Below are 17,315 nucleotides of genomic sequence, written 5' to 3' on the forward strand. Positions count from 1 at the left end.
CTATTTTGTGACAAAAGGGCTTTAAATTAGTCGCCATAATCTTATGCGCAAATGTATTATCAAATCCCGCAGAATCGTTATGCGTGTTTATGCTTAATGAGTTACCGCGGAAGAAAATACTTGGCTTTTTTCGAGTATTGCACAATTACACTTCATAAATTTGACAGATGACATCGTATATTGGTCATAGCAAATGGGATTGACATAACTGAACTTCATCCGGTCAATGAACTCTTTGAAATTAGAGACAATCTAATGGAACTACATCAGTTCGCTGTGTTGTGAGGCCATTTAATGAGAATGAGAAATCGGGCGATAGCAAGGACTCGTCAAACGCTTTCAGCGTTTAGCCGACTCAAAAACAAATGGTCAGTTTTTTCTCCCTTGTTTATGCACAAAAAATAGAGGGGAAAAACAACCTGGGGGTGGGTGGAAACCAACCAGTTGTTTTTTCCCCGGGGAAAGAATCAACCAGTTGGTTTTTTTTTCCCCAGGGAAGAAATCAAACGGTTGGTTTTTTTTGGGAAAAAAAACTGACTGGGGAAAAATCTGACCATTACACTGGTGTTTTAACATCAATTTTCAACTTACTGAGATAAAGAATCATTCATATTTTGATATGCTTGTTTCTATTAAAACATGTTTACGCTACAATGACATCAAGTTAACGGATGATGATGTTGATGTATTTGTTACAAAGAAAGAGCACTACTATTTTTCATCTTCTGTTTTAGATAACTGGCATATTAAAATCAAAATAATGTCCAGCAAAATCATGTCCACTCAAATTCGGTTATATGTCAGCAGAATAATTCATTCGGACTATGCCATTGTGGAATTATTCCACAGATCAAAGAAGTATAAAATACACAGAATTGTAACAGGAGATAATCTCGCTTAAGTGCGGGTCAGCGCGGTATGTCATTAAAGCATTTGCTGACTTGACCACTCGTGATTAAATCAACAGACGCATATTAGAGTATTACACTGGCGATATGGCCGGCACATAATAAATCAAAATCGGGTCCAATTTTCAAATGACAACTGTTGATTTCTCAGACTTCAAATCATAAATTCATTCCTTTCCAGTGTAGAAAATACTAATAACATTAAAAAATGCCATTATCATTATAAACAAACGATCTGATAGAAAGTTTTTCATGAAACAAATGTCTGTTTCCTACACTGTTAAAACGAGATCTCATTCAGTTCCCACGTGATGTTGGCGAGATTTGCTCTATATGCCTTTCAAGTTGCCAATCTATTTATTTTCATAGCTCTTTGCAAAGATGTGTAACCTCCTTTTTGTGTACTAATGTTAAAACTCAATTTTTCTGTACATTATTTCTTCAGTTTAACTTTAAAGCCATACTTTAAAAGACTTTTAGGATAAAATACTTTTCTATGCTTCCACATAAAGAGATTTATTATTCAATTTGCAAAATATTGTACAAAGAAATGGGTGTCAGCAGATTTTAAAGGCAGATAACATCTCAGCTCGCATAATCTAGGAAGAGAATGCCTAAGTTTGGTGTCAGTGGATGAAAAGCTCAAATTACAACACATTAGAGTTTTACCACCAGTCTCTAGTACAACCAATGACAGAGTGTCTTTAAGTTGTATAAATTGTTAGTCCACATTTTGCACTATTATGACCAGCCTGTATTCAAACAATGTTGTTTGGGTTTTTTTGGCTCGACTTGTAAAAACAAAAAGGCTATATAAGCCCTGTATGCCCTTTATCACTCACCTGAATTTGAGATAATCCTAGATCACATCGTATCCAATTTGACTTGATTTCATTCAAAGACATATTCTGATCATATTTTATGTAAATCTGGTAGAACGTTTTAACCAAGTTTTTTTCTATGATAATCCATTTTCTAAATTAATACAGAATTCATAAAGACAAATATTTCTAAATGCGTTTTAAGACCTTGTTGGATTTTTATGTCACACAGACACAATCACAGGTCATATGGCGACTTTCAAGATTTTGATGGTGGAGGAAGACTTAAGATGTTGCTAAAGGAACTATTTCTGGCACAAACATGCACCTGGGTAGAACCACCAACGTCCTTAACCCAGCTGGAAGGCTTCTACCATGAAAAGCCTCCTAACATGAAAGAATTCTACACCCAAAATGATTTTCCAAACCTGCAACTGTGCAGTGTAACTGATACAAAGTACAGTTTTATGAACATCAGGTAGAAGATTTACCTTTAAATTCAAATACTGGAAATCATTTAATCTTTTTGGTTTTAAAATCCATAAAAAATAGTTTCCAATGAAAACTAGAGCTATCACTGAAGGTGATGAAATTGTACCCCCCCCACACGCACTGACACAGTATACTGCAATTTGATGCACACAAAATTGCATAATTATGTGGACTGTATGTATTCTGCAGAATATTTTTCTGAAAGAACCTAACATGCACCATGCACAAGTAAGGTTGGTACTGATCACTTGTGTGAAGTTTCATTAAATTGTGTGCAATGGTTCGGGAGATTAGACGCACACAAGATTGCATATGCAGACTCTATAGCATAGTAACAAAAAACAAAGTCCCATAACTCTGCAGAATATTTACCTGAAAGAAAGTAACATGCACCATGCACAACTAGGGTTGGTGTGAAGTTTTATTAAATTATGTGCAAGGGTTTGGGAGATTAGGCGCACACAAGATTGCATATGCAGACTGTATGTACATAGTATATCAACATAAAACAAAGTCCCATAACTGTGCAGAATTTTTTTTCTGAAAGAACCTTACATGCACCATGCACAATTAGGGTTACTACTGATCACTTGTGTTAAGTCTCATAAATTGTGTCAAGGGGATGAAGAGAGTTGGTGTGCACAAGATTAAGTCTACGGACAGACAGACGGACAGACTGAAACCAGTATACCCAACCCTTACAACTTCGTTATTCGGGGGTTACAATTAATGATATCACAGTAAAGCAATCCTTTTTTAAAAAAGAATCTAACATGCACCATGCACAACTACTGTTGTTACTGATCACTTGTGTGAAGTTTCATTAAATTGTGTCAAGGGGATGAAGATAGTTGGTGTGCACAAGATTAAGTCTAAGGTCAGACAGACGGACAGACTGAAACCAGTATACCCAACCCTTACAACTTCGTTATTTGGGGGGTACAATTAATGATATCACAGTAAAGCAATCCTGATGTTAGTGTCATGAACTACATCATGAATACATGCAAAACGTCAATAGTCATTACCTGCAAATAAATCATTCCTTTTTATTCAATAAATTCTCAGTTCATATATATACAGTCGAATACCGTTACCTCGATATTCAAGGGACTGTAAAAATTGCATCGACGTATCCGAAGTTCGGCGTAACGATATCGACTATCTGGGACTACTTTGTACTTGTGTCGGACGTCTGTATTGTCATTATATCCATGCTTTTTTCAGAAGGTTTGAAAGGGGAAAGAAATAATATAAAACGTAAATATGATTTTAATTTTATTGACAAATAAAACATCTTAATTAAATACATACGTACACTTTTTATTTTTTTCAAAATATACATTTAAACATTAGCATTTTTATTCCTTCTCTAAACAAGTCTGAATGCAGCGGTAATGTTCCTAGTTGAGTAGTCATTTTGACTGTGCTTCGATAGCGAACATTTGCCAGTTAAATATGCATATTGTTACTCAATCCTAAATGGCAGATTTTTACCCCTTCAAACAGAAAATATTTCATCCAAATTAGATGTTACATCGGAAAGCAGCTTTCCTGCTTGCACGGTATTTTATAAGAGTAATTATTGGGAATTAAATGCAAACTTCCTGACATTTAAATTGATTAAAGATTAAACAACAAACAAAATAAACACACAAACTAACTTGAATATGATTAATACATCGCCGGACAACAATGGGCTGATTTTCACACCTTCCAAATAACATGGATATTTTTTTTGACAAGCTGTGATATCGACGAAACCAGGGATAAAAACTGTACAGGTAAGTTGACGGGACTGAAAAATCTCATAGAGCTAAACAAAATATCGAGCTAAGCATATCGAGGTAATGATAAATAATTACATTAAGATGAATAGGGCAAAATCGGGACATACTCAAACACATCGTGCTATCCGGAGTATCGAGCTAACCAATATCGAGGTAACGATATTCAACTGTACATAAAAAAAATTATACTTTGTAAACCAACCATCAAAAAGGTTTTTAGATACAAATTTACAACCTCCTCTTGTAACTTTTTGACACCTCTGCCCCCACCCCCCCCCTAATCCTCCCCCCACACACACACACGCGCGCACACACAACAAACACACACACACGCGCACACACACACACAAACAGCACTTTACATACCGTTACATTCTGCGTAAATGCTGGATGCATCATTCTTTGGCTCAGGCATACCAGCATATTGTCCATCAATGACCAAGCTATTTATAAGTTCTGGCAGGTATCGTTGCAGACTTGCGTCAAACTGATCTCCTGGACATGGGTCTTCAACTGCTGTTTCTTTATCTCTATAGATACCACTGACACATAGAGCAGATTGTTCGTAAATCCTAGAAAAATACACAGATATATATCTTTTAAAGATACCACTGACACATAGAGCAGATTGTTCGTAAATCCTAGAAAAATACACAGATATATAATGTATCTTCTATATATACCACTGACACATAAGGCAGATTGTTCGTAAATCCTAGAAAAATACACAGATATATAATATATCATCCAGCATAATGACCACTGGCTTTATAATGGAGAAAATATACAAAATTTCTGTTCCTGATTTTGCAGTACACAAAAATATGATGGATGAAATACGCACAGATATATAAAATATCTTCCAACATAATGACTATTGGCTTGTGCAGAGAAAATACACAAAATTTTCAAAGATCCTGGTTTTGTGACAAACAAAACAAAATGGATGAGCATGAATATTAAATTTTAAATATCCAAGAACACTGTTGAAATGATACCCTAAAATCCTCACTGAATAAATGCTCTATGCTTCCAGGAAATCTACACTTGCCTTTCATTTTTTACTTAAATCTAATATTCTGGAATTAATCATTTTGCAGAATTAACTGTAACAAAGAGAAGGTCAGCAAGGTGTTTCCTTACATTAAATATTTCTGAAAAATTCCCATAACTACCATATACATACATCCATAGTATATATGAGGGCTGAACCTAGTGTGTTACATAACTTCGTCCAAGGCATAATAATTCATAGTTGTATCATAATTAAGTTATATCAAGTTGTACGCTAATTCAATTCAATTAAGACAGGTATATGTTATTTTCTTAGGATTGTTTCGTTTTATATTACATAGAAATTGCAAGTATACCTGCGACGTCATTTCACCACACGCTAAAACAATGTTGCTTCATTTAAAGATAAACCAATCAAACAATGACTTAGACACTCAATAATTCACACCGAAACATCACGCCAGATCACATGAAATTATAATGATGTAAAGTCTTTCTGTTGTCTGCTGTTAAAATTTTGGTGACATCATCGCAGGGTAAAGTTTGATTTATAGTGCTAACACTTGTTACTAAAAGTTGCCATGGTTTCCATAATGGCCATAATTTGAGAAGTACACACTATATTTTTGTGATATTTCTAAAAAATACTGATAATTTATCAAGGAAAGTGAGTATTGACTTTTGTTTTCTTTTTATTATACATTATTTTGTGACACCAGTGATATTACTTCTGGGGCAACCCTTGTATGTTCTGGAAATTTCCATTCTTTTAAAAAAACTATGTACCAGACAAATAAACTATTGGAATATATTCTATACTACTGTGAAAGATCTAGAATTGTTGCTATACATTTAGCCAAATGAATACCATAAACAGACTGGGGATATCTAAGTGCTAATTAAAGAAACTATGTCAACAACTTAAATAAAATGAAACCTAGCTATAGGCTCATACACATCTCCTATAATAGATAGATAAGGCCTAAAAAAAATTGTTTCCGGTAACATGCTCAAAAAAAATTAAGGTAGGTTTGTCAGAATTCTTTTTTATTAAGTGGGACTTTTTGGAATTTATTTTTGTGTCAATACAAATAAAGGGGTTATGCCTGTAGAAAATCAGTAAGTTGATTTCTAACATCACAGACCATGTTTAAAGCATAAAAAGTGCAGTTCTGTAATTTTTTGTTAAAAAGTTGAAAAACACTTCTCTTAGGCCAGGGTCAGGCCAAAAATTTAGGGTAGGTCGGGATACCAGAAACAAACAATTCTTTTTTTTATGCCTAATTATGCATAAAAATGCTGATCTATATAAAGTCAAATATTTTTCAGCACATTCTTTAAAAAATTCAAGTTATCCTTTCTTTCAAACAACACAGACTTTTTTTTCAAGTGTCAAGGACTTATCTTGGTTATTCTTATTTTTCCATTTGTAAGACAAATACTTCAAAGGCACAAATTTCAAACAAAGGCACGGCCATATAGAGGCCTTTGAACATCATTACAGAAACTGAAGTATATAAATTCTTGGTCTGACAGGAAAAAAAGTAAAAAGGAAGTTACATATATGCTGGGAACAAAACTTTCTGGTGAGCAGCTGCAAAAAACATTTCACTTACATGCAAGGGAAAGAAATATCCTGTAAGTTTTCTCCGAAGGGTTCTACCTTATGAAGATCTGGTATGTAGAGTATACTTCGAGTATTTTGCAAGCACACCTTCTTCGCACTTTGTACAATATCAAGCATCATGTATGTTTGACATGGGAACTCAGAATCTATACAATATAAAGTATAAATACAGTAATTGTAAAAGCATATATTTTCGCTGGGTCAAAATTTCGTGAATTTGAAATTTTGAGTAAGTTCACGAGGTTTAACATTCACGGAATTGTAAAAATGGTACCATACTTTAATTATACTAATGGTGAATTTTTAAGCAAGGATTATTTTTCACAAGATGTAGGGCCTTGCGAATATAGTGAAAATTAAACCCTCGCGAAAATTTCTGCTTTTAAAGAATGCAATTCAAGTACTAGCTAAATCAATCAATTAGATATGCACATCAACACAGCCTTTAATAGAAAGCTGTTGGCCTCCACATAATAAAACAGCCACATGAGCCACACCATGAGAAAACCAACAAAGTGGCTTTGCGACCAGCATGGATCCAGACTAGCCTGTGCATCCGGATGCGCAGGCTGGTCTGGATCAATGCTGGTTGCAAAGCCACTATGTTGGTTTTCTCATGGCACGGCTCAAACTAGGTAACTACAATTTATCTTGAACTCACTTGATTAGAAATTTTGCCTAAAATAGAATGCTGAAATTTTTTTAAAGTTCCCTCAAATTTTCTTCTAATAGTATATAATGTTTACCATGTTGTAAGCAAATACAGTATTTGTGTAAAAAAAAAATAAACAAAATGCTGTGTTTTTGCATGCTACTCAGTTGTCACAGAAAAGCAGAAAGCTGAGATTTGATGGCTACCATCATTTCACAGCTCAAACAGGAAACACTAAGCAGTCCAAACAAATATTATTCAAAAGTGATCGAAGGGGCCACAACTCCACAAAAAATATGAACGGGATGTGCCGATGATATGCACAATAAAACTTAATACCGATCACTTACGTTAAGTTTCATTGAAATCCTGCAAAGGTTCTTTGAAAAGTGCATGCAAGCTAAATGCAGACAGATAGTGAAGGCAAAAACAATATGTCACCTATGTAATGGGGATACCCTATTTGTGTACCAACAGAATTAAAATAAAGGTACCAAATTTTTGCCTGTAATCATAAAACTTCATATTTACCACAATGAATTCCTGGATTTCCAAGAGCAGTTTGTACATCTGTAGAGTTGAAAGCGTCGGCTGTCTCCTGTATATCTGTACAGCCAGCGGTAGTGGACGTGATGGCAAACACACAGTGCTGAATCCTCCTCTCAATCCTGTAACACATTGATACAGCTGCATAATATGTTTTTTTTTTTAATTTCAGTTTCATTCTTTCAGCCAAGGATTTTAACTCATTTGTTTCCTAGTATTAAAGTCACACTGATATTATTAATTATTGGGTTTGTCATTGACCCTCCATGGAAATACCGGTATGTGGTATCATTATGGTACATGGTACGGCATGCATTACAACAAGTCCCCATAATTATTTGTCGTACTGACCCTACATATTCATATGGAGGGTCACAAAGACACACTGTAATTGACTAGTTTTACTGACCACTTATTTATTGCCTAGATTGACATGGAAGTCTCCTGGACCTCCACAGACATATAGGGTGGTCACCATGTGACCACGTTTTTACTAATTACAAAGCATATGACCTAGTTCTTACCCAAGATGGCCTAGCGTTGTATTTGGCCTAGAATTCATTTAAACATTCATGGTCTCTATCATGATAGCAAACTTTGGCCCTTCGAGGGGCCATAACTCTGGAACCCATGGGGATCAGGCCAGTTTTTTAAAGGAACCGAGATATTATGCCAATACAAGTTTTGTTTAAGTTTGATTAAAATTGCTTGCAAAATGTGGTCTCTACTGTGTGCACAAGAAATTGTGGATGGACGACGGACAAAGGGCGATCACAAAAGATGACCTTGTCACTATGTGACAGGTGAGCTAAAAAGATCCTTTGGAGGCATAGATTGCAACCAAGCAAAATAATGGCAAACTCTCTTTGATTGACTCTGTTAATGAGAGGTAATGGGAAGTGCAATACCTCTCATGCAGCCCAGCACTGGTTTAAATGGGACTCTATTACAAAGATATATGGAATGTACTTTATTAGGGAGACTTTATAAAATATATAAAATGATGCTTTATAAACATCAAGTATAAGAAGTGGTATCTGGAGTGTTAAGAATGTTTCTTTCTATTACTTGAAGATCAAGATGAAAATATGACCTCTAGAGTGTTAAGAACGTTCTTCCATATAGATCTTGTTTCTGACCAAATATAATTAACACCAAGCTCATAAGAAGCATTTAAAAAGTTATATTTTTCAATTTTTAACTATGGCGATCCTAAAAACTACGAGGCAGGTCCATACAAGGATGCTACAGATCAAGTTTGATGAAAATTCATATACTGACTCATGAGAACAGTTTTGTTTTCAATTTTTAGCACTGGAGACACCTAAAATGGGTAAAGTTCAACACAACGAAAAAACAAAAACCCACCAGATTTGGAGTTATTCTGACCAAACGTTTCAGAGCAGATGATGTCCAACTAAAAATGTTGATGCAGGATGGTGGATGAGGGATAAAGAAACCAGCTTATAGGCCAATACTTACTGCTCACCGTGACCCTTTGGAGTGAGCCCTTTGGTTCAGGTGACCTAAAACATTGACTGACTGACTGAAACTAATATTGGTTATAACAAGAAATATACATAAATAAATAATGCTCACACAGAAAAATAAATCAAAATTTTGTCCAAAAACTAGGTCAAACCTCTGCAGAACTTACATGCATCTGTTGGTGTCATCACTTTGATTGAAGTAATCTAGGTTGGCAGGGATGCAGTAGTACTTGAGAAGATAGGCAGTAGCAGGTGGGTTGTAGCATACAGATTTCCTATCATTTGCCATCCTTCTTTCTAAATCGTTAAAATCAGCTGAAAACAAACATATAGTTATTATATGCATTCACTTCTTTACATTCAAATATACTCTTGTCACTGCTAGTGTAGCTGAGTAAAACCTCAATTAAAACACCAGGTGCACAACTTCACATTCTGAATAACAATCCTGTGAGCTTTGATGACTCTATGTCAAATAAATGTGTTGTCATGTTGTATGCTTGTGTGAAGTTATTTGAAAATACTTCTGCGCATAAAAGACCTGATAAGAAATGTAAAACAAATAATTTGACCTCTATGACCTCGACCCTTGAACTTGGGGTCTTGCATGTGACATATAAATATTTTGTCATGACAAATTTTTGTACCATTTTATTTGAATATCCATATATAAAATGATCACACAAGAGAAAGGTATTTTGAAATGTGTAACCTTGACTTTGCAGCCAGGGATCTGCATCTTGCATGTAACATATCCTCTCGTTATTCAGATAATCTAACCCCAATTCTGTCTTAGTCTGTCACTACAATACAATGTTCAAATATAACTGCCAAACAATCATGTATTAAGTTTGCACCTATATAAATAAAAGCACTTACAGCCTGGGCAGATTTCAGCTGGCAACCCTTTTTCTTTCACAGAACCATTTATCTTGTTATGTATTTCTTGAATCGTGCAGTATTCTTTGCTAGTCACCGCCATATATCGAATACATACCAGGAAATCTTCATATTCTCTGTAAACGAAAAAGAAAAGTTTCTGTCCAGTTCAAAGCTCTCCTTATTTTTCTTTGTAGACTTTTTGTCTCTATAGACTTAATTCAGTGACCTCCTCCTCACAAAAAGGTTAGTAAAGGTTACTTGCATTATAGGTTATTAGCTATGCATGGAGAAATATACAAGTGTTCTTCTAGGGAGTGAGGGATTGAGTTGGATTTTACGGTGAATCGACACAAACAGGTCATACACTGTATTGCCAAAAAGAAGTTGTATTGAAAACTGAAAATATAAACTGTAAACCATCTCTAAAAACATTTATATAAAAATGTATACCCATGTAATAGGTTAGAACATCACTGGCAAATAATAATATGTAAACGAGAGGGCCAAGATGGCCCTAGGTCACTCACCTGAGAAACAAAACATTATAGTGTAAACATGTCTGACCTTGTGGTATCATGGAAACAAATATTCTGGCCAATTTTCATTAGGATTTGACCAAAAATGTGGTCTCTTTAAACTCAAACAGGTATTTTCTTTGATATGATCTTGTGACCTAGTTTTTGATCCAAGATGACCCATATTCAACCTTGACCTAGATTTCATCAAGGCAATCATTCTGACCAAATTTCATGAAGATCAATTGAAAAATACAGCCTCTATCACATACATAAGGTTATTCTTTGATTTGACCTAGTGACCTAGGTTTTTGACCCCAGATGACCCATATTCAAATCCGATCTAGATTTCATCAAGGCAATCATTCTGACCATATTTCATGAAGAACAATTGAAAAATACTGCCTCTATTGCATACACAAGGTTTTTCTTTGATTTGACCTAGTGACCTACTTTTTGACCCAAGTTCAAACTCGGCCTTTCATCAAGGCCATTATTCTGACTTAATTTCATGAAGATCAATTGCAAAATACAGCCTCTATCGCATACACAAGGTTTAACTTTGATCTGACCTAGTGACCTAGTTTTTGACCCCAGATGACCCATATGAATTTGAACTTGACCTAGAATTCATCAAGGCAATCATTCTAACCAAATTTCATGAAGATCAATTGAAAATTACAGCCTCTATCACATACACAAGCTAAATGACAGACAGACGACAGACGATGGATGCTAGACATTTAGCCATCACAATAACTCACCTGAGCATTGCTCAGGTGAGCTAAAAATGTGAACAAAAATATTTATGCTCAGATTTTGTAATAAATGCCTATCTGCTTTAAAAAAGACAAAATATTACCCACTGGAACGTTTTCAAACAACTCTTTTAAAGATTGAATGTCATAGTATGTACTGCGATGTGGAGCGAAGTCCACACAGTAGATTACAACAATCACTTTTATTACTGACTTATTTATAATTATGAATGATTTAGAAATAACATATTCCAAACTGTGATTTATTGTTGTATAAAATTATTGTTTGGAGTTCAGATGCAGCCAGGGTAATATAAGCATCTGAATGAGAAACAATTATCTTACTCGTAAGATATAGAGTAACTTTGGGTAAATTTGACAGTCGTGTATATTCAACACCTTGAATTAATATCCGCATGGAGAAACCCATACTCTACACATCGTCACATTGACATCTACCTACATCAGTACTCTGCACATCGTCACATTGACATCTACCTACATCAGTACTCTGCACATTGTCACATTGACATCTACCTACATCAGTACTCTGCACATCGTCACATTTACATCTACCTACATCAGTACTCTGCACATCGTCACATTGACATCTACCTACATCAGTACTCTGCACATCGTCACATTGACATCTACCTACATCTTAAGTCTGAAGTTAATACCTTGAATGGTTTATAAGTTATGCTCCGCACAGGAAATATGACGAACAAATTTGACCTTTGAGCTCAATTTGTGTCCTTGTCCTTTGACATACATATCAAGGTCAAATCCTGCTCATCTGCTCATTGCTACCTATCTAAATACCAAGTTTGAAGTCAATACTTTGCTAGTTATTTAGTTGTGCTCTGAACATGAAATATGATGGTCAATTTTGACCTTTTAGCTCAATTTGTGACCTTGACCTTTGACCTACAGAACCAGTTCATAATTTCTGCATATCATCTCATCACCATCCACAAATATGCTAAGTTTACAGTCAATATCTTTAATGGCTATAAATTTATGCTCTGGGCATGTATTATGACAGACAGACGGATGGATGCATGTGCTATCATATAATATGTCCATTTTTTTTTCAGAATGGGCGTACAAAAAAAAGACATATCATATCAAACATTTTTTGATGTTGGCTTTATGTAAACAGTCAACATTTTTTGTAGTAATTTAACAAGGAGATTCAAACCAAACCTGTTGTCAACCAACAAGAGCTGTCCGTAAGACAGCGCGCTCAACTTTTCTGTGCTTGACTCTGAATTAGAGCTTTGCCAGTAAAAAAAAATCCAAGTTAAAAAGGGACATAACTTTGTCAAAATTCAAATCAGAGTTACAGGAATTGTGTGTCCTGGTGTAGACTTTAATAGTAAATAAATATTCTGAGTTTCAAGTAAAAAGCTTTAATAGTAACAAAGATATTTGACTTTATCAAAAATTTTAACCAACGGTGACACTGACCCTGACACCGGGTGAGTACAATAGCTCTACTTTTTCTTCGAAAAGTCGAGCTAAAAACAAGAGTACTGCAATGCAGAGCAATATACAGAAAGTAACAGAGATATTTGACTTTATCAAAAATTTAACAAAAAATTCTATGTTAAAAAGGGGCATAATTCTGTCATAATTCAATCAGAGTTATGGGGATTGTTTCTTCTGGTGTAGACTTTGATGGTAAATAAGTATTTTAAGTTTCAAGTCAATAGCTTTGATAGTAACAGAGATATTTGACTTTATAAAAAACTTTAACCAAACATTCTAAGTTAAAAAGGGGCATAATTCTGTCAAAATTCAAAACAGAGTTATGGGGATTGTTTCTCCTGGTGAAAACTTTGATAGTAAATAACTAATTTAAGTTTCAAGTCAACAGCTTTGATAGTAACAAGAGATATTTGACTTTATCAAAAACTTTAACCAACGGTGACGGCGACGGCAACACCGGGGCGAGTACAATAGCTCTACTTTTTCTTCGAAAAGTCAAGCTAAAAATGAGATATATCACTTCTCTTTTATTTTTATTTATTTTTTTTCCGGTGAGGTGCAAGTGATTCAGAGTCAGCAACCTCAACCGCTTGCCTAGGGAGACCCAAAAGATTATATGTTCACATGGTACAAATGCAAACCATTGAATGACAGAGAAAATAGGAAAATAATAATAATACTTACTTGCAGTCTTTTGTCAAGTCATAATAATTCCAAGCTTCTTTACAGGTATCTGTAACTGCAGTATTGAAGTAGTCATCGTCACAAGGTGATTTAGTATAGCCTGTGGGGAAAAATGAAAACAAGTAGTGATCGTCACAAGGCGATAAGATATACCTTATGTGGAAAAAGAAGACAAGAAGTCATTGTCATAATGTGATTTATTATACACTGTGGGGGAAAAAGAAAACATGTATTAATCATTACAATGTGATTTAGTATAGCCTGTGGGGAAAAAGAAAACAAGTAGTCATCGTCATAAGGTGATTTAGTATAGCGTGTTGGGAAAAAGAAAACAAGTAGTCATCGTAATAATGTGATTTAGTATAGCCTGTGGGGAAAAAGAAAACAAGTAGTCATCGTCATAAGGTGATTTAGTATAGCCTGTTGGGGAAAAAGAAAACAAGTAGTCATCATCATAAGGTATTTTAGTATAGCCAGTTGGGAAAAAGAAAACAAGTAGTCATCGTAATCATGGGATTTAGTATAGCTTGTGGGGGAAAAAAGAAAACAAGAAGTCATCGTCATAAGTTGATTTAGTACAGCCTGTGGGGAAAAAGAAAACAAGCAGTCATCGTCATAAGGTGATTTAGTATAGTGTGTTGGGAAAAAGAAAACAAGTAATCATCATCATAAGGTGATTTAGTATAGCCAGTTGGGAAAAAGAAAACAAGTAGTCATCATAATAATGGGATTTAGTATAGCTTGTGGGGGAAAAAAGAAAACAAGAAGTCATCATCATAAGGTGATTTAGTACAGCCTGTGGGGAAAAAGAAAACAAGTAGTCATCATCATAAGGTGATTTAGTATAGCCAGTTGGGAAAAAGAAAACAAGTAGTCATCGTAATAATGGGATTTAGTATAGCTTGTGGGGGAAAAAAGAAAACAAGAAGTCATCATCATAAGGTGATTTAGTACAGCCTGTGGGGAAAAATGAAAACAAGTAGTCATCGTCATAAGGTGATTAAGTATAGCGTGTTGGGAAAAAGAAAACAAGTAGTCATCGTCATAATGGGATTTAGTACAGCTTGTGGGGGAAAAAAGAAAACAAGAAGTCATCGTCATAAGGTGATTTAGTACAGCCTGTGGGGAAAAAGAAAACAAGTAGTCATCATCATAAGGTGATTTAGTATAGCCAGTTGGGAAAAAGAAAACAAGTAGTCATCATCATAAGGTGATTTAGTATAGCGTGTTGGGAAAAAGAAAACAAGTAGTCATCGCCATAAGGTGATTTAGTACAGCCTGTGGGGAAAAAGAAAACAAGTAGTCATCGTCATAAGGTGATTTAGTAGAGCGTGTTGGGAGAAAGAAAACAAGTAGTCATCACCATAAGGTGATTTAGTATAGCGTGTTGGGAAAAAGAAAACAAGTAGTCATCGCCATAAGGTGATTTAGTAGAGCGTGTTGGGAAAAAGAAAACAAGTAGTCATCATCATAAGGTGATATAGTATAGAGTGTTGGGAAAAAGAAAACAAGTAGTCATCGCCATAAGGTGATTTAGTAGAGCGTGTTGGGAAAAAGAAAACAAGTAGTCATCGCCATAAGGTGATTTAGTAGAGCGTGTTGGGAAAAAGAAAACAAGTAGTCATCAACATAAGGTGATTTAGTAGAGCGTGTTGGGAAAAAGAAAACAAGTAGTCATCATCATAAGGTGATTTAGTATAGAGTGTTGGGAAAAAGAAAACAAGTAGTCATCGCCATAAGGTGATTTAGTAGAGCGTGTTGGGAAAAAGAAAACAAGTAGTCATCGCCATAAGGTGATTTAGTAGAGCGTGTTGGGAAAAAGAAAACAAGTAGTCATCGCCATAAGGTGATTTAGTAGAGCGTGTTGGGAAAAAGAAAACAAGTAGTCATCATCATAAGGTGATTTAGTATAGCGTGTTGGGAAAAAGAAAAAAAGTAGTCATCGTCATAAGGTGATTTAGTATAGCCAGTTGGGAAAAAGAAAACAAGTAGTCATCATCATAAGGTGATTTAGTACAGCGTGTTGGGAAAAAGAAAACAAGTAGTCATCATCATAAGGTGATTTAGTATAGCCAGTTGGGAAAAAGAAAACAAGAAGTCATCATAATAAGGTGATTTAGTATAGCGTGTTGGGAAAAAGAAAACAAGTAGTCATCGTCATAAGGTGATTTAGTATAGCCTGTTGGGAAAAAGAAAAACAAGTAGTCATCATCATAAGGTGATTTAGTATAGCCAGTTGGGAAAAAGAAAAACAAGAAGTCATCGTCATAAGGTGATTTAGTATAGCCTGTTGGGAAAAAGAAAAACAAGAAGTCATCGTCATAAGGTGATTTAGTATAGCGTGTTGGGAAAAAGAAAAACAAGTAGTCATCGTCATAAGGTGATTTAGTATAGCCTGTTGGGAAAAAGAAAAACAAGAAGTCATCGTCATAAGGTGATTTAGTATAGCGTGTTGGGAAAAAGAAAAACAAGAAGTCATCATCATAAGGTGATTTAGTATAGCTTGTGGGGGAAAAAAGAAAACAAGAAGTCATCATCACAATGTGATTTAGTATAGCGTGTGGGGAAAAAGAACAAGAGGGCCATGATGGTCCTATATCGCTCACCTGTTATCATTGCACTTGAGGACAAGAAGGTCCTCAGAAAAAATATCTAAGTCCAAAGGACAGTAACAACAAAGGGAAGAAATTTAACCAAAAAGAAAAAAAAATTCTTACAAGGTGCAGATGTCAAAATAAACCTACAAATTGGAGGTACCATCCATGTTGTACCACAGAAAAGTGGTCTCGGTTTTTCCCTACGGCCAATAATAAAAAAGTTACTAAAAATAAGCTATTTATAGTAACGTAAAAGGGAAGTAATTAAAAAAAAAAATTATTGTAAGTGAAGAAAAGAAGGATCTGCCAAATAAATCTGTTGACATAAATGAAATTTCAGATCAGTATCTTCATTAGTTACGGAGATATACCCATTTTAATTTGAAATAAAGGGAGGTAATTTGACATAAAATCAGTCCATAGTTATCTACCCTGATTGGCTCAGTCCAACTAATGACAATAATGAAATTTCAAATAAGTACTATAAGTCCATTTTGATTACAATCAGGGGAGGTAATCAGATATAAAATAACTCTGAACCTACACTTGGATCTGATTTGTCATGGAATCAAAGAATTATTGTTGTTGAAGTTATTTTGGAAGTTTGTATCAAATAAAACCATAAATGAAGTCTCTATATGGCTGCAAAAGCAAAATAGCCAATTTTGGACCTTTAAGGGGCCATAACTCTGGAACCCATGAAGAAATCTGACCAGTTCAAGAAAGGAACCAAGATCTTGTGGTGATACAAGTTGTGTGCAAGTTTGGTTAAAATCGAATCATAAATGAAGCTGCTATTGTGCAGACAAGGTCAAAATAGCTAATTTTGGCCCTTTTAGGGGCCATAACTCTGGAACCCATAATGGGATCTGGCCAGTTCAAGAAAGGAACTGAGATCTTATGGTGATACAAGTTGTGTGCCAGTTTGGTAAAAATCAAATCATAAATAAAGCTGCTACTGTGCAGACAAGGTCAAAATAGCTAATTTTGGCCCTTTCAGGGGCCATAACTCTGGAACCCATAATGGAATCTCGCCAGTTCAAGAAAG

The 17,315-nt window shown here is 35.0% G+C and overlaps 1 protein-coding gene across 6 annotated transcripts in view; it reads right to left on the bottom strand.

Moving 5' to 3' along the window:
• LOC123546327 (uncharacterized) overlaps positions 1-17,315 on the bottom strand; it is a 313,757-nt gene that overhangs the window by 101,083 nt on the left and 195,359 nt on the right. For all 6 annotated transcript variants that reach the window (XM_053551859.1, XM_053551862.1, XM_053551858.1 and 3 more), the window contains exons 78-83: positions 13,671-13,770; positions 10,220-10,356; positions 9,508-9,655; positions 7,836-7,972; positions 6,642-6,798; positions 4,378-4,583 (exon numbers count right to left, since the gene is read on the bottom strand). In XM_053551859.1, the coding sequence (XP_053407834.1) occupies positions 4,378-4,583; positions 6,642-6,798; positions 7,836-7,972; positions 9,508-9,655; positions 10,220-10,356; positions 13,671-13,770 (885 nt within the window). The remainder of the gene's footprint in view (positions 1-4,377; positions 4,584-6,641; positions 6,799-7,835; positions 7,973-9,507; positions 9,656-10,219; positions 10,357-13,670; positions 13,771-17,315) is intronic.

The sequence above is a fragment of the Mercenaria mercenaria genome, chromosome 9, assembly GCF_021730395.1.
Source record: "Mercenaria mercenaria strain notata chromosome 9, MADL_Memer_1, whole genome shotgun sequence".
In the NCBI taxonomy this organism is placed as follows: Eukaryota; Metazoa; Mollusca; class Bivalvia; order Venerida; family Veneridae; genus Mercenaria; species Mercenaria mercenaria.